Source organism: Nomascus leucogenys, chromosome 20, assembly GCF_006542625.1.
Source record: "Nomascus leucogenys isolate Asia chromosome 20, Asia_NLE_v1, whole genome shotgun sequence".
NCBI classification, from domain to species: Eukaryota; Metazoa; Chordata; class Mammalia; order Primates; family Hylobatidae; genus Nomascus; species Nomascus leucogenys.
In genome coordinates, this window is record NC_044400.1 from 80729140 (window position 1) to 80747434 (window position 18295).

Below are 18295 nucleotides of genomic sequence, written 5' to 3' on the forward strand. Positions count from 1 at the left end.
TATGAATAATAGAAATGAAAAGAGGATCTGTTGTGTGCACTTATGGGGTATACTTTCATTTGTGAAGGATTTTGCAGCCAGCCTTATACATGGATAAACTTATACTTTGATAGATAAAAGATGAAGGCCCAGTGTAGGTGAGAAACTTTAATGAGACATATGTTACCTGTAATCAGTCAGAAACAGAACATTGGTTCACTCCTCTTAACCCACATCATGGGTTAAAGAGGGCATTGCCAGGAGGGCTTCACTCTTCTAGAAGGGCATCGTTTTTCCATGGTTTAGAGTAGAAGAGGCCATAACCAGAAATGTATCCCTCATGATAGGCGGTATAGCAGATTCTACTGTAAAGGCTATAGTTACGCAAGAGACTTTCAATTCTCTTGTGAAAGTTATGCTAAATAATAGAATTGACTAAACAGAAAAGTACCTGTGCAGCTGCTGGCACCTGTGGCCTAGGGAGAAATACATCAGGTATTATGGAGATTAATGAAAAGACCACTTAGTTAAGCGAGTAGCCTCTTTATCTAGCTCATTGTTTGATCTATTTGATTTTGGGTGGTTTGGTTTATGGGGACCCTGGGTAAGGAGCATACTGCAAACTCTTGGTATTATCCTCCCAGTAGTCATGATAACAGTCTCCCTGGTGCGCTGCATTCTCTCAAAGGTTTTAAATACCTGCATGCAGCCATCTCTAGAACAACAAATGGTCTCTTTTCAACTGGAATGGCACAAGCTGAAAGAAATGTGTGACAATGAGGACACCGTAACCTATGAATGACGTGCTGAGACCAGAAACCCAAAACGATGGTAACTGAGAGTGGTGCTAAGGCCCTAAGTTTTGGTCACACTCTCACCTGTAGGGTCCAGCTCTACTGGGCCTGTGGGTTTTTCTCCTCATGTGCGGAGACGAGAGATCGCAGAAATAAAGACACAAGACAGATAGAAGAAAAGACAGCTAGGCCTGAGGGACCACTACCACCTAGACGCGGAGACTGGTAATGGCCCCGAATGCCTGGCTGCGCTGTTACTTATTGGATACAAGGCAAGGGGACAGGGTAAGGAATGTGAGCCATCTCCAATGATAGGTAAGGTCATGCGAGTCATGTGTCCGCCGGACAGGGGGCCCTTCCCTGTTTGGCAACCGAGGCAGAGAGAGAGGGGACAGCTTATGTCATTATTTCTTCTATGCATTTCAAAGACTTTAGTACTTTCACTAATTCTGCTACTGTTATCTAGAAGACGGAGCCAGGTGTACAGAGCGGAACATGAAAGTGAAACAGGAGCATGACCGCTGAAGCACAGCATCACAGGGACACAGGCCTCTGGATGGCTGCGGGCGGGCCTGACTGATGTCAGGCTTTCCACAAGAGATGGTGGAGCAGAGTCTTCTCTAACCCCTCCCCGCACCCCATCCCCACAAGGGAGATTCCCTTTGCTGGTTGGCTAATGGGTGCTTTCCCAGGCACTGGCGTTACCGCTAGACCAGGAGCCCTCTAGTGGCCCTATCTGGGCGTGACAGAGGGCTCATGCTCCTCTTCTGGTCACTTCTCACCGTGTCCCTTCAGCTCCTATCTCTGTATGGCCTGGTTTTTCCTAGGTTATAATTGTAGAACAGAGATTGTTATAATATTGGAATAAAGAGTAATGCTACAAACTAATGATTAATAATATTCATATATAATCATATCTATAATCTATTTCTAGTATAACTATTCTTTTTGTTTTGTTTTGTTTTTTGTTTTTGTTCTTGTTTTTTGAGACAGAGTCTTGCTCTGTCGCCCAGGCTGGAGTGCAGTGGCGCAATCTCGGCTCACTGCAAGCTCTGCCTCCCGGGTTCACACCATTCTCCTGCCTCAGCCTCCTGAGTAGCTGGGACTACAGGCGCATGCCGCCACGCCCGGCTAATTTTTTTGTATTTTTAGTAGAGATGGGTTTCACCATGTTAGCCAGGATTGTCTCGATCTCCTGACCTCGTGATCTGCCCACCTTGGCCTCCCAAAGTGCTGGGATTACAGGCATGAGCCACCGCGCCCAGCCTAGTATAACTATTCTTATTCTCTCTATATATTTTTTATTATACTGGAACAGCTTGTGCCCTCGGTGTCTTGCCTTGGCACCTGGGTGGCTTGCTGCCCACACTCACCTAAGTGAGAACCTGGACAAAAAGGGGGAATTTATTAAAATAAAATTATGGGAGGCCATTGTTTTGGACTGAGTTCATGCACTAGGTCCCAACAGACTAAGCCAAACAAAAATGGAGTCACTCATGCTAAATGTGACATAATCAAACTAAGACTTTAAGGAAACACATAGATCCTAACACATTCCCCTATAAACAGGACGTTCCAGCATAATGAGATGCCCTCAGTCCTTGTTCCTACCTTTGCAAAACTCGCTGTTCTACTGTTTCTCAAGAGGGTTTCAGGACCAAATAAGTACATTTACGATGGTGATAGTGACATCAGTGACTAAAGTTTTGGTCAATCTCTCAAAATTGAGAAAATGACCAAAAGGGTGGAATTGTTAAAGCAAACTAAATATGGCCTGAGAAGGACTCCGTACTTCTCTATTTGAGTCCTTGTGGATGAACTGCAACCTAACTTATTTGGTAGACAAGATAGAAACCCTGAAACCCTAACTTGGGAGTCTGCACCTGTGGCAGTACCTGAGTCTTGGCCAATCCCAGCAGCCGTACTTCACTCATTCACTGCTGAGAGTTCAAACTGTGTCCATATAAGGCAAATGCCGAGCTGCAACCAACCCAGCTGTTTCTGTACCTCACCTCCAATTTCTGTACAGCACTTCCCTTTTTTGTCTATAAATTTGTTCTGACCACGAGGCATCCCTGGAGTCTCTCTCAGTCTGCTGTGATTCTGGGGGCTGCCCAATTCATGAATCGTTCCTTGCTCAATTAAACTCATTTAAATTTAATTTGGCTGAAGTTTTTTATTTAACAGAGGTATAAAATATGTATTCTTTAAAATGTTCAAACACTGTTTTGAGTGCATATTGTGCTTTATTCGATAAAAAAAAATTTTATGATGTGATGTTTACTTTTACCTTGAGGTACATAATAAAATCCTAAAACCGCTGCCAACTGAACAGACCCCTTCTTGGTCTAGGAGACCTCAGAGAAACCTTAAAAACTGAGTTCCTGGCAGTGACAGGACAGGAGGTCAGACTCGCCTCAGTATGCCCCTTCCTTAATAACCTTTAACTGGAATGCCTTCCTAAAGAATAAACAGAAACCAGCTCTGGAAAAAAAGAAACAGACAACCCATTCTTCTATTGCCTTTAGCCAATCATCTGAGGCCACGGCCAGACAATGCTTCCCTTCCTGGTAAAAGACCACAGACCCTGGAGTGGCTGTGGCTGTCTCCAGAGGAGGTGCAGTGAGGGTTCTTGTGTCCTCTGCTTCACCTTTTGACGTCAGAGGGAGGAAAACTACATCCTCTGATCACGCTAACCCCAACATTTTTTGAATACATGACCCATGAAGAGGCATGAAGCTAATTGCACACCTGCGTGTTGCTCCTCTCACAGATATTCATAACTACTCCTACAGCTTATTCAATATGTATATTTAGCCACCCTGAGGATCTAGGGGGAAAGCACAGTGTCCTTTTCCTGTTCTCTCACTCAAGAATCAACATAGAATACTTTTCCCCACCAATAAGCAAGCAATCAGTTCTGCAGCGGACAGCAGCTGGGTGTCTTCTCATTCAAGTCTGACAGCATCTACCTGTAGACAGCGTCTGACCACACCGATGAAGGATTCGGTTCCCACAAGACTGAACCCCATTTCCAATGCCGATTGCAAGCCCCTGGTTATTTTGCCTGTGATTCTGACTGACCTGCTAAACATTGGGGGTTCCCACAGCCCCCTCCTTGGGTTCAATTAATTTGCTAGATCAGCATACAGAACTCAGAGAAACACATTTCCTGGTTTATTACAAGGCATATTTTACAGGATACAGATGAACAGCCAGATGAGAAGATGCATAGGGAACGTTCTGGAAGGGTCCCAAGCACAGGAGTTTCTGTACCCATAGAATGGAGGTGTACTGCCCTCTAGGAACCTCCAGGTTACCCAGAAGCTCTCTGAACCCTGTCCTCTTGGGTTTTCATGGAGGCTTCATCACATAGGCATGATTTAATCATTAGCCACTGGTGATCAGCTCAACCATCAGCCCCTCTCCCTTCCCAGAGGTCACGGGTAGGGCTCAGTCCCAACCTTCTAACCCTACCTTCTTCTCTCTGGTGACCAGCCCCCCTCTCCTATCCTGAAGCCGTCTAGGAGTCACCAGCCACCTCATTAACATACAAAGAAGACATTCATCACTTTGAAGATTCCAAGGATTTGGGGAAATATATGCCAGGAGACTGAATGAAAACCAAATATAATTTCACAATATCGTGGATGACTGAAATAAGTAATAAAAGATTAAGCAGGCCAGGCACAGTGGCTCACACCTGTAATCCTTTGGGAGGCTGAGATGGGCAGATTACTTAAGGCCAGGAGTTTGAGACCAGCCTGGTCAACATGGTGAAACCCCATCTCTACTAAAAAAAAAAATTAGCCAGTGTGGTGGTGGTGCCTGTAATCCCAGCTACTCGGGAGGCTGAGGCACGAGAATCACTTGAATGCAGGTTGCAGTCAGCTGAGATCGCGCCACTGCACTGCAGCCTGGGCAACAGAGCAAGACTAAAAAAAAAACATTAAAAAATTAAGCAGCCAAATGACATGGAAAGAAATAAATTACTATATTAGTTATATAAATATCAAACAAAATGTTGATAGGGATTGCCTTTGCACAGCAGCTAATATTAAAGATGAGATTTTGTGTTTTTTCTTTTTTTGAATATATTTTTGTATGGAACGCTTCACAGATTTGTGCATCATCCTTGTGCAGGGGCTATGCTATTATTCTCTGTATCATTCCAGTTTTAGTATATATGCTGCCACAGCGAGCACTATTCTTAATTTCAAAATTCTCTTCAATACATACATACATGCTTGCTTATAAACAGAAAGAGAAAAATGAGATGTTCAACATGTTAACTGAATGGTCCGTGTACAAATCCTGGCCTAGGTTTGTTATTTCTCTCAGTCAAAGCTTTCACTTGGGCATGGGGAAATTTAACTCAGACTAGCTTAAGCAAAAAAAGAAACAGGCCGGGCGCGGTGGCTCACACTTGTAATCCCAGCACTTTGGGAGGCCGAGGCGGGCGGATCACGAGGTCAGGAGATCGAGACCACAGTGAAACCCCCTCTCTACTAAAAATACAAAAAAATTAGCCGGGCGTGGTGGCGGGCGCCTGTAGTCCCAGCTACTTGGAGAGGCTGAGGCAGGAGAATGGCGTGAACCCGGGAGGCGGAGCTTGCAGTGAGCCGAGATTGTGCCACTGCACTCCAGCCTGGGCGACAGAACGAGACTCCGAGACTCCGTCTCAAAAAAAAAAAGAAACAAAGAAATAAAAAGGACTTTATTAGTTCCATAGCCACCAGCCCAGGGTATGAACGATGCCCTCGGGCCCTGGACCCTGCAACCGCGGTCAGTTCCCCGTCTGGTTTCCTCCTCAGCAGGCAAGATGGAGGGAGTGCTACTGGACAGGGGTCCCGATGCAGACCCCAAAAGAGGGTACTTGGATCTCGCTCAAGAAACAATTCGAGGCAAATCCGTAAAGGGAAAGCAAGTTTATTAGGAAAGTAAAGGAATAAAGAATGGCTACTCCATGGGCAGAGCAGCCTAGAGGGCTGCTGGCTGCCCATTTTTATGGTTATTTCTTCATTATATGCTAAACAAGGGGTGGATTATTCATGAGATTTCCAGGAAAGGGGTGGGCAATTCCCAGAACTGAGAATTCCTCCCCTTTTTAGAACATATAGGGTAGCTTTCAGATGTTGCCATGGCATCTGTAAACTGTCATGGCGCTGGTGGGAGTGTCTTTTAGCATGTTAATGCATTATAATTAGCATGTAATGAGCTGTGAGGACAACCAGAGGTCACTCTCATCGCCATCTTGGTTTTGGGGGGCTTCCCAGCTTCTTTATTTACTTCTTTATTTTATTATTTTTTTTGAGACGATGTCTTGCTCTGTTGCCCAGGTCTCAGCTCACTGCAGCCTCTGCCTCCTGGGTTCAAGAGATTCTCCTGCCTCAGCCTCCCGAGTAGCTGGGACCACAGGCATCCATCAGTGCACCTGGCTAATTTTTGTATTAGAGACGGGGTTCACTATTTTGGCCAGGGTGGTCTCTAACTCCTGGCCTCAAGTGGTCCACCTGCCTCGGCCAGTGCTGGGATTACAGGCATGAGCCACTGTGCCTGGCCCCGGCTTCTTTAAAACAGTCTGTTTTATCAGCAAGCTCTTTGGGACGTGTATCTTGTGCCGACCTCCTATCTCATCCTGTAACTAAGAATGCCTAATCTCCTGGCAATGCGGCCCAGCAGGTCTCAGCCTCACTTTACCCCGCCCCCATTCAAGATAGAGCTGCTCTGGTTCAAATGCCTCTGACAGGCAGGTGTCCCTAAACTTCGACACCCGCGAGAGGCAGGCCTTTACAGAGGCCCTGTGGCTGGCAAGGAAGTCAGGGCCTCAGCCCAGCCAGGTCCCCAGCCCCCAGCAGAGTCGTCCACACTGTGCTGCTGCTGTGGAAGAACTCCTGGAAAGACTCAGAGTGGAAATGGGGGTGGGGGTGGAATAATGGTGATTTTTCTTTTCTGCATGGTTTCCTGTATTTTCTACCATGAGCATGTATTATTTTTCCGCGATTACTGGCATAGTTACTGATTGGTGACCATGCAGTCAACACCGTGCTACATGCTTTGCAGACTCTGAAACCTGCTCTCAGCATCCCGGGGGCGTCAACTCCTGCCATCTTCATTCTGCAGCTGAGGACAGTGAGGCACAGAGGAGAGGGGTCCAGGGTCCCGCCACGGTCACCCGCTTCCAAAAAGCCTTACTCTTTAATGAGTTTTGCCTCAATCAGAAGAAAAGCAAAGCTATTTCCATTCCCCCAAAGAATAAAGACCCCAAGTCCCCAAGATAACGTCCCCTTCCCCTTCCCCTCCTACAAAGAAGGCTCCCAACCTCATGGTGACATCCCCGCTGGTGTTTTCCTCCCAGGACCGGCCTCAGTGCCCCTGCTGGAGCCGGCGGTGGGTACCTGTGGAAGCTGATTTTCCCGACACCCCGATGCAAGTGAAACGTCTGCCTGGAAGCGTGGCCGCCCCTGCTGCTCGTGTGAAAGCGGCCCAGGGAGCGCTGTGTCCCTCAGGCACTGTGGTTCCTCTCCTGCACGCAGCTGTCCGATGTGTCACTGTTTGGTTTAAACTCACCGAGGCCTATGCCATGGGTTCTCACGCAGCAGGCAGCACAAAGATCCCGGCTGCAGGCTCCAGGCAGCCATGACAGCGGTGGAGAAAGGATGGGGCGAAGGTGAAGGCACCCGGCTGGTGTCCCCGTCAGCTCCTCCCTGAACCAGCCCTCACCACGTCAAATGCTGCCCTGCTCTGCAGAAGCCCCAGCCAGCGCCGGGCCGGCCCACCCCCCTACGCACAGTTCAGGAGAAAGGCCCAAGGTCCGCACCTTCACCAAGTATCTGGGCGCAGCTTCAAGGCCGTCACCACCGCCGGCTCAGCGAGGGCCCTCAGCAGAGCCAGCTCTGGGGCCTCAGCCCTCCCTGTCCCTCCTGCTCGCTCCCCGCCCAGCTCCAACGTCGCCCCCTGGGAAAACTTTATGCCCTCGCACAGGCACGGGTGCCTCCGCGGGGGTTCAGGGCTGGTCCACACACTTCCGCTACGCCCTGGCGTGGGGGTTCGCCAAGCGCACAAAGCCACGTCTCCCCGCAGGTTAGCACTCCAGCTGAAGAGAGTCACCACGCACTGCTGTGAGTTACCAACTTGTGCAGTTTCAGCACTCTTAACCTCCACGGGAAGCTCCCAGATTCCTAAGCGCCACTAAAGCCCAGGAGGGCGGGCTCCTTATCCCTGACACAGCACTAGCCTCTGGGAGGCCCTGACGTGGACTCCCACGGTGGAGGCTGTCACCGCATGCCAGGCGCACCTGCTGGAGCCCTGGCCGCCAGGCCCTGACTGCAGGGTCATGGGGAGCCGCCCCTTTCAAGGGCAGATAGATATGCTTGGAGAAAATAACAACCGGCCACAAACACACAAACCTCAGGAATCTCGGTGAGGGGCACAAGGCAACGGGACAGCCATCGGGAAATGCAGGAATGCCAACAGGCTCGGACTGTCTGACACCCAGGCCTTGCGGAAAGGGAGGCCTGGCCGCCCCCTCTCTTCCTGGACCACCACATCCCTGGCCGAGTGCTGAGACCAAGTCTGGGGGTGGCGCGGGGCACTGCAGTGCTGGGTCATCCATTCCCAAGCCCCGGCTGGCCTCTCCCTGGGTGCAGGGAAAGCTCGCACCCCAGCACGCAAGGCGCCCACACCTGGGCACCCCAGCACGCAAGGCGCCCACACCTGGGCACCCCAGCACGCAAGGCGCCCGCACCTGGGCACCCCAGCACACAAGGCGCCCGCACCTGGGCACCCCAGCACGCAAGGCGCCCACACCTGGGTGTGTCTGGGGCCTCAGGGGTACTCTTGGGGCTTTTTCTTCAATCCAGCTTTAGTGAAAAGACAACTCAGGTATTAGTGCAGAAAGATCTGTACACTCCTAAGGCATGTTTTATTTAGATGTATTTCTTACAATTCCAGGTGGGACTAGAAGCTAACACATGCTCCTTCCTGGCGCCAGGGTCTGCTGTGTGGTCTGCACCGGGATGCTCAGCATTGCTTGGGTTCCACTTCCTTCTCACTGGGGACCATGGTCAGGCAGTCCTACAACACACAGCGGCAGCCTCAGGCACACGGCTGATGCGAAGGTTTCACTTTCCGTAAGTGTAGACAACCATTTACAAACCTTGGGGCGGGGGGGGGGTTTGCTAATTTTTTTTTTTTTTTTTTTTTTTGAGACATAGTCTCACTCTTTCGCCCAGGCTGGAGTGCAATGGCAGGATCTCAGATCACTACAACCTCCGCCTTCCAGGTTCAAGCAATTCTCCTTCCTCAGCCTCTCAAGTAGCTAGGACTGCAGGCACACGCCACCATGCCCTGCTAATTTTTTTTTTTTTTTTTTTTTTTGAGACGGAGTCTTGCTCTGTGGCCCAGGCTGGAGTGCAGTGGTGCGATCTCGGCTCACTGCAAGCTCCGCCTCCCGGGTTCACGCCATTCTCCTGCCTCAGCCTCCGGAGCAGCTGGGACTACATGCGCCTGCCACCACGCCCGGCTGATTTTTTTTGTATTTTTAGTAGAGATGGGGTTTCACCGTGTTAGCCAGGATGGTCTCAATCTCCTGACCTTGTGATCCGCCCGCCTCAGCCTCCCAAAGTGCTGGGATTACAGGCATGAGCCACCGCGCCCGCTCTAATTTTTGTATTTTTAGTAGAGACAGGGTTTCACCATGTTGGCCAGGCTGCTCTCAAACTCCTGATCTCAAGTGATCCTCCCACCTCAGCCTCCCAAAGAGCTGAGATTACAGGCGTGAGCCACCGTGCCCAGCCAGGGGGGGTGCTAATTTTAAGGCAGGCGAAAACCTGAAAAATTTTCTCCTTATTTACTTTGTGATGCTTAGCTCACATACGTAGGAAATGCAGGAGGTAAGTTCTGCATTTACCATGGCTGAGGCATGAATGTCACAGGGTCTCTGGCTGCCTCACTAAGAAGCAGTGTGGGGAGAATGGGCTTCACACTGTGCAATCAGATTCTCTCAATGGCAGGTCTTCCCCAAAACGTGGGAACCTGGGTTCCATCTCCAAGTGTGGACACTGGGACCGGTGAGCAGGGAGGAGCATTTATTTCCATGCAGGGCAGGCTACACACAGAAGGTCAGGGAGAGCCATTTTGTTAGTTCACACCTAACCCTTAGGTCTCAGAGGAAAGGTAGCCATGGGAAATGCCACTTTGAGATATTCACCACCTAAGGCTTATTTTTCTTTTCCTTTTTTTTTTTTTTTTTTTGAGACGGAGTTTCACTCTTGTCACCCAGGCTGGAGTGCAGGGGCGCAATCTCGGCTCACTGCAAGCTCCGCCTCCCGGGTTCATGCCATTCTCCTGCCTCAGCCTCTCCGAGTAGCTGGGACTACAGGCACCCGCCACCACGCCCAGCTAATTTTTTGTATTTTTTAGTAGAGACGGGGTTTCACCGTGGTCTCGATCTCCTGATGTCGTGATCCGCCCGCCTCGGCCTCCCAAAGTGCTGGGATTACAAGTGTGAGCCACCGTGCCCGGCCTATGACCAGCTAATTTTTATATTTTTAGCAGAGATGGGGTTTCACCATGTTGGCCAAGCTGGTCTTGAACTCCTGACCTCAGGTGATCCACCCTCCTCAGCCTCCCAAAGTGCTGGAATTACAGACGTGAGCCACCATGCCCAGCCTATTTTTCATACTGAAAGAAAGATGAATTAGAATGTTAGTGGCCAAGCTCTGAATAACCCCCCTGGGAACACACAGGGTGCAAAGTAGGATGGCCCACGAATCCGAGGAGAGACACTTTGCATGGAAAAAAGGCTTGTCTACATTTAATGCTACTACAGAAAGTCTCTCCAAAGGATTCCATTTTCCTTCCTTCCTTCCTTCCTTCCTTCCTTCCTTTCCTTCTTTCTTTCTTGAGATGGAGTCTTGCGCTGTTGCCCAGGCTGGAATACAGTGGCAAGATCTCGGCTCACTGCACCCTCCACCTCCTGGGTTCACGCGATTCTCCTGCCTCAGCCTCCAAAGCAGCTGGGACCACAGGCATGCGCCACCACACCCGGCTAAGTTTTGTATTTTTAGTAGAAATGGGGTTTCACCATGTTGGCCAGGCTGGTCTCAAACTCCTGACCTCAGGTGATCCACCTGCCTCGGCCTCCCAAAGTGCTGGGATTACAGGTGTGAGCCGCTGCGCCTGGCCAGGATTCCATTTTCAAAAAGGAATCTGCTTTCCCCGTGCAGCGGGCGAAGGAGGTGAGAGTCTAAGAGCCCGAGCATGGAGAGATGCACACGTGAGTGCCATCTGACGAAGGTTCCACAGGATGCCGATTTCTGAGCCCAGTGTAAACTATTTTGTCATCAACACGGGAACCTGTTTGTGAATGCTGGAAGGCAGTCCTGTTTTGGATCAAAACAGTCTTCATCCCAGCAACAAACCGCATTGCGAGGATGTTCTCATTGTTCTGGCTGGCCTCTACCTAGCACCACGTGGCTCTCAAACTGTGTAAAACTGCTTGCAGGAGCCATTGCAAACAGAAAAAGTGTGATGTTTTCACCTTGGTAGTCAGTATGTTTTTCTTTTCACATACACATACATATATTAGTTTTTAAGTGTTTTTACCCCTCTTCTGAAGAGTCTACAGAAGAAGCCTCTGTTTGGTCTGGAAACCGGGATATGTTTGTTCTTGTCTAGATCTAATGGCAAAGCTTCCTCACTTTCACTTTTGTTGATGTCTTTGAAACACCCAGATTCGATCATCTGCATGCACAGAAGAACAGGACAGAGAAGCCGCAGAGAAGCTTCCAGGTCAGTGGGTGTCTCCCAGCGCCAGCAGCTCCTGCCCAGCCCCGTGCGGAGCAGCTCCTGCCCAGCCCCGTGAGGGGCACCTCAGAGCTCCGGCACCCACTGTGGGGCCCCTTTTCTGGGTTCCTCCTTCCCTGCTTCCTGACCTCTTCTGGGAATAAGTAATGTGGTCTCCTCTCCCCTTGTCTCTGAGTGTACCCCCAAAGCAGGGAACTACCATGGGAACCCTGGCTGCCAGCCAGCCCTGCTTAGGGAATGGGGCTCAGGGGTGGCAGGCAAGCTCCCATCAGACCCAAAATAGCTACCTCCTGTCCACTTCCTGTCATTGGGACCCGGGACAGCTGCTGTGCTTCTGGACAGCAGCTGATATGGTCCTTGGCTTGCCCATGGTCTAGTCCTGTGGTCAAAAGTCTTATACAATCTTTGTGTGTGTGTGTGTGTGTGTGTGTGTGTGTGTGTGTGTGTGTGACGAAGTCTCGCTCTGTCCCCAAGGTGGAGTACAGTGGCGCGATCTCAGCTCACTGCAACCTCCGCCTCCCAGGTTCAAGCGATTATCCTGCCTCAGCATCCCTACTAGCTGGGACTACAGGCACCCACCACCATGCCTGGTTAATTTTTGTATTTTTAGTAGAGATGGGGTTTCACTACGTTGGCCAGGCTGGTCTCGAAATCCTGACCTCGTGATCCGACCGCCTCAGCCTCCCAAAGTGCTGGGATTACAGGCATGAGCCACTGTGCCCAGCCGTCTTATATAATTTTATCTCCCAAATACACACACACACACACACACACACACACACACACACACACACCCTTTTCCTGGTCACTGCTGGAACTAACGTAAAGCGGCTGTGCTGGAAGGGCAGTACCTCATTCTGCCAGGGGATGGAGACACACCCTGTAGCAAACCGAGCGTAGAAGTCTTCATCTGCGGTGTCCAGGTAGATCCCTTTCACCGCCGAGAACTGCTCGATATCCAGGACGTCCTTACAGTAAACGGCATGAGGCTGTGCAGCAAGAACAGAGGCAACCTCTGAGATCACTACAGCAATTCTCAGCTCCCTCAGTTCCCAAGAATGAAATGCCCAGCAAACTGACGCATAAACACCGCCACTCTCCCTCTCTCCATTTCTTTGCCAGGCCCCTCTCTCGCTTGAGGCATTCTCCAAATCAGAGAATGTGTCCTCTGAAGAGGTGGTTCGCCAGCTTTTAGTGTCACCAATCTTGTGGGTACTGTCTGTGCCAAGTCCCTTGCATGCTCTGGCTTTCTCCCTCTTTCTTACACACACATACACACACACACACACACACACACACACACACCCCTCCTGAGGCCATGCCCTTCTCCTTTCCATAGTGGAAAATGTATTGCAAACAAAGGCCAGGGATGCAGGGCAGGGTGGACTGCACGTATTGGAAGATGCAGCACAGAACAGAACCGGAGAAGTGTGAACAGGGATAAAGGCCACCAGCGGTGGGATCCCTTAGTGACAATTCTCGCCCCTGCCTCCAACTCTTGGTGCGCTCCTGGCAAAGCACCCAGAGAAAACCTGAGGAACGGCAGCAGCTCCCACTTCCCATCCTCCTCCAGGTCCATTGAGTGGTCTCCAAGGCTGCAAGGGGCCTCATCCCTCTGCTCAGCTCCCTGGGTCAGCAGGTCCCTCCTCTGGGACAGGAGCCCAGGCCTGCAGCTCCCATCCTGGCACTGCTGTCCTCAGAGGCAGAGGGTCAGGCAGGCAGGAGGGAGTGCCAAGGCCTGGGTCTCCACCTGCCACCAGTACAGTTCCTTGCACTTTCAGGGCAAAGGAACAAAAAGCACGGAAGTCGGCAGCTGTGGGACCCTCATCGGCTCATGCCGGAGGCACCCGCAGTTCTGAGAAACTTTTCACCCAGGACTTGTGCACTACAGTGAGTGTTTCAGTAAAGTGGTGGCTCCAAAGGCCACGGTCAGCACTGCTGTTAGAGTAGCTGCTCTTCACTCATTCATCCCCTCAAGGTGGGGAGGTGGAAGTGGTCTGGCAGGCCCCGCCCCTCAGGGACAGTCCAAAGGAAGGTGTCCCAATAGCACGCTCACAAGGAGGCACAGTGACCACTTCAGGGTCCTCAGTATGGGGCCAGGCCACAGTCCCAGGACCTCATGAGAAGCAGAGTGGGGACACGCGTTCCAGACAAAGGAAGCAGGGCCTCACGGCTGTGGGAAACACAGGAATGAGAGAGAAAGCCAGTCCTGAGACCAAAAAGGGGACACGGGTGGCCAGGCATAGTGGCTCATGCCTGTAATCCCAGCATTTTGGGAGGTCAAGGCAGGAGGATCACTTGGGGCCAGGAGTTCAAAAGTAGCCTGGGCAACATAAGGAGACTCCCGTCTCTAGAAAAAAAGTAGAAATGAGCTGGGTGGCGTGTGGCTGTGGTCTCAGCTATTTGGGGGGCTCCACCAGCAGTGAGGCTGACAGTGACACCAGGCAGGGAGCCAGAGCACCAATGAGGTCTGTGAGGGGTCCAGTGAGTGGCCAAAGGACACTGGGGTGACAGGGGAGGGAAGAAGAACCAGGTAGGACAGGCACCATGAGCAAAAGCCACATGCTAACTGTACCTGGTGATTCTGTATCTGTTGTGATAAAAATAATAAAAAACAAAAAACTGTGTTGCAGCAGGGCACAGTGGCTCACGCCTATAATCTCAGCACTCTGGGAGGCCAAGAGTGCAAGACCAGCCTGGGCAACATAGTGAGACACCCCATCACTATTTTTGAAAAAAGAGAAAAACTGTGCTGTGTGGATCACTGTTCCCAGGGCCCTGCTCATCCTGGCAATGCACTTACATCAGGACAGAAAGGGGGGTCCAGCATGTTTGCCTCCAGCCTCCTGAAGTTGATATCCTTGAACACGGGGTGCTGCTTCACCCCAGCCGCTCCCTCACCCCTGCAGCCTAGCCGCTCACTTGGATTCTTGGTGAGTAACTGCAAGAGGCAGAAATGGAATCCACTTAAGCCTCTGGATGAAAATGAAAACTGAGAACTCCCCTCCATAATAATAACCAAAGGACTCGGGAGGGCAGAGAGCAGGTGCATCTAACAAATAATTTCTTTTTTTCCTTTTTTTTTTTTGAGGTGGAGTCTTGCTCTGTCACCCAGGCTGGAGTGCAGTGGCGTGATCTCGGCTCACTGCAAGCTCCACCCTCCGGGTTCACGCCATTCTCCTGCCTCAGCCTCCCAAGTAGCTGGGACTACAGGCACCCGCCACTGCGCCCAGCTAATTTTTTATATTTTTAGTGGAGACGGGGTTTCACCATGGTCTCGATCTCCTCACCTCGTGATCCGCCTGCCTCGACCTCCCAAAGTGCTGGGATTACAGGCGTGAGCCACCGCGCCTGGCTGCATCTAACAAATAATTTCAAAGCATCAAGCAGACCTCAGGAACTCAAACTTTACTCATTAAATTATATGATGCTTCACAAAGGAGGTGGGCGAAGGTTTTGCCTTTGAGCTATCAATAAATAAGGGGTTGGCTATGTTATTCCTTAAGTTAAAAAAATTAATCATAAAAATGTGGGGATTTTTAAAGAGGAAACAGAAACTGTTGTGAATTTCAGAAATACCACTAAGGACCTCAGATGAGGCAACCATTTAGCAAACCTAGTTCTAAAAATATATTCTTAATATTTTGGTATTCTAATATATTCTTAAAATTACCAGAAAGTATCTCTTTAGAAAGTATTCCTTACATACATATTTACAATCATCACAAAGTCAAATAACCCTTCCTCCGCAATTCTTATCAATCAGAAAAAGCAACACATGAAAGACCTGGACCCCTGAAATGTGACCTAGACCTGGGCTTGGGAAACCACAGTCCAGCCACCACAGGCACCAGCTGCCTGGTTTTGTAAACAAGGCTTTATCAGCACCAGCCTTTTGCACTATAGTGGCAGAGCTGAATAGCTGTAATAGACCTGCAAAGTCTAGACGCTGTTTACCATCTGGCCTTACAGAAAAGTATGCTGATCCCTGGCCAACTCCAAGTCCCAAAGACCAGAAAGCATTCTGGTCTGCGCTTCTATCTCTCACCGCTCTCAGCTCCTTGCTGGGCTGTGCCTGCTCCAGGGCTGTGTCTACAGAGCTCTTTGGCTCACTGACTCCTGCTAAATTCTGCAGGTTTTAGCTTTCTGGCCCCCGTCCCTGCACTAGATTAGGCTCCCCAACTTTTTGTGCCACAGCCTGAGGGGATCCTCCACCTCTCCTTGACGACAAGTATCTCATGCTGAGAATGAGTCATTTGGATGTGCCATTATTGCCAGGCTGTCCTGCTAGACTCAAAGCTTCCTGAAGCTAGGGCTGTGTGACTCTCGCCCACTGTGATACCCCAGCACCTAGCCAGAGCAGGAGCTCAGTAACAGTTGCTCAGTGCGTTTATTCTTTGCATGCTTTGTTAATTTAAAACAGATTTGAAGGCCGGGCGCAGTGGCTCACGCCCGTAATCCCAGCACTTTGAGAGGCCGAGGTGGGTGGATCACGAGGTCAGGAGATCAAGACCATCCTGGCCAACATGGTGAAACCCGGTCGCTACTAAAAATACAAAAATTAGCCGGGCGTGGTGGCACGTGCCTGTAGTCCCAGCTACTCGGGAGGCTGAGGCAGGAGAATCCCTTGAACCCAGGAGACGGATGCTGCAGTGAGCTGAGGTCACACCACTGCACTCAAACCTGGGCCAGATCTGTTTCTTGAGACTCCATCTCAAAGAAGTAACAATAAATAAATAAATAAAACAGATCTGAAAATTAAATGTAATGCAAATACCATTTCTGCATCTCAGGGACTCCACAGCCCCATGGTTGAGCTTGCTGCTAGCATACTCCACTCCCATTGAGGGCCAGGATGGTCTGAATGTGTGTGTCCCCACAAATCTTAAGCTGAAACTTAATCCCCAATGCAATGGTATTGACAGGTGGGACCTTTTGAAGGTGATGAGGTCATGAAGGCTCTGCCCTCGTGAATGGGATTAGAAAAGGGGCCCCAGGGAGCTGGTTTGTCCTCTGCCCTGTGAGGGTGCAGTGAGAAGGCTCCATCTTTCTTTCTTTCTTTTTTTCTTTTTTTTAAAATATAGACAGCGTCTCACTGTGTTACCCAGGCTGGTCTCTAGCTCCTTGGCTCAAGTGATCCTCCCACCTCAGCCTCCCAAAGTGCTAAGATTACAGGTATGAGCCACCATGTCCAGCCAAGGCTCCATCTTTGAAGCAGACAGCAGCCCTCACCAACACCAAATCTGCAGGCATCTTGATCTAGGACTTCCGGCCTCCTGACTGAGAAAATAAACTCCTGCTGTTGATAAATTACTCAGTCTAAGGGATTCTGTCATAGCAGCCCGAAGGGACTAAGACAGATGGCCTGACCAGGCAGCACAGAGCAGAGGAGAGGGGTTTGGTCCAAAAGCTGGGCTCAGGTCCAGCTGCCAGCAGTTGCTGCGTGATGTCATTAACCCATAGAACCCGTTCTTTAAGAACGAACTGTTTCTCCTCTTAGTAATTATGGAGGATTATTCGCTACTAAACATTTGACATGTATTATTTCATTTTATCCTCCCAACAATCCTATAAAGTAAGAGCTACTCTCATCTACATTTCATAAATGAGAAACTGAGCTGGGAGAGATGATCCTGTAATGGGAGCTGAGACTCACCTGGCCCTAACTTCAAAGCTAGAGCTTCTCACACACAGCCCTCACTCAGACACCTCCTTTCCCCGCGCCTCCAACACCACGGATTTCATCCTGAAAACCCCTGAGCCTTTGTTTCTATCCACATATGACACCCATTGCATCCTGCTTTATTTTTCTTCCCCTCCCCGAGCCTAGCAGAACAAGTATGCATTCTGCTTTTTCTTTTCTTTTCTTTTTTTGAGACAGAGTCATGCTCTGTCGCCAGGCTGGAGTGCAGTGGTGCAATCTTGGCTCACTGCAATCACTGCAAACTCTGCCTCCTGAGTTCAAGCAATTCTCCTGCCTCAGCCTCCCGAGTACCTGGGATTATAGGTGCCCACCACCACACCTGGCTAATTTTTTTTTTTTTTTTTTTTTTTTTTTTAGTAGAGATGGGGTTTCACCATCTTGGCCAGGCTGGTCTCAAACTCCTGACCTCGTGATCCACCTGCCTTGGCCTCCCAAAGTGCTGGGATTATAGGCATGAGCCACCGCTTCCGGCCCATTCTGCTTTTTCACTGCCAGTCATTTCTGTGTTTGTTTTAGGCCTAACATTAAACTGTGAGCTCTTAGGTGCAGACTCCATTTCTGGTACATATTTATACATTCTTGCAGCCCTGTCAGTGTCCTGTGGGAGGAAGACTCCATTATTTAACAGTCAGCTCTAAGCCAAGTGAGCTAGCCAGGAGAACTCCAGGCTGACGCCTGGCTCCGGGACGAGCCTGTAGCACCCATGGCTTCATATATGGAAACACGTGAAAAGGATATCAGAATAATTCCTCTCCAGCCACTGCCAGCCCACGTCAGTTACCCAGGCACAGCTTCTAGGAATGCCCACACCCAGGCAGGGGCCTTTACCTGGCTGCTTGGTCCTGTGGCCTTCTCTTCTCCAGTGACTTCATCCTCCATCCCCCCAGTGACTCCCCAGCCACTCTCTCCCTGGTCACACCCCAGACTCTTGGCCAGCAAGCACTCTGTCAGCTCCACTCCAAGCAGCTTCCTCTCTGAGCGTCCCTCTCGTCTTTCTAACTCTGGCCTG

At 50.2% G+C, this 18295-nt stretch overlaps 1 protein-coding gene and 1 non-coding gene across 12 annotated transcripts in view; both read right to left on the minus strand.

Annotated features, from left to right (window-relative positions):
- Window positions 1-4871: 4871 nt before the first annotated feature.
- LOC115831998 lies at window positions 4872-4978 on the minus strand. The gene has a single exon (XR_004027474.1). It is a non-coding gene; the product is annotated as a U6 spliceosomal RNA (small nuclear RNA).
- Window positions 4979-6342: 1364 nt separating this feature from the next.
- Window positions 6343-18295, minus strand: part of GRK4 (G protein-coupled receptor kinase 4) — a 68729-nt gene continuing 56776 nt past the window's right edge. For 6 of the 11 annotated variants that reach the window (XM_030801397.1, XM_030801399.1, XM_030801396.1 and 3 more), the window contains 3 exons: window positions 14386-14523; window positions 12435-12571; window positions 6343-7420 (listed from right to left, as the gene is read on the minus strand). In XM_030801397.1, the coding sequence (XP_030657257.1) occupies window positions 7279-7420; window positions 12435-12571; window positions 14386-14523 (417 nt within the window). In that variant the 3' untranslated portion in view covers window positions 6343-7278. Of the gene's footprint in view, window positions 7421-8674; window positions 8850-11381; window positions 11520-12433; window positions 12572-14385; window positions 14524-18295 lie in introns of those variants that run through there. The other 5 variants (XM_030801401.1, XM_030801400.1, XM_030801405.1 and 2 more) reach the window with 4 other exon arrangements.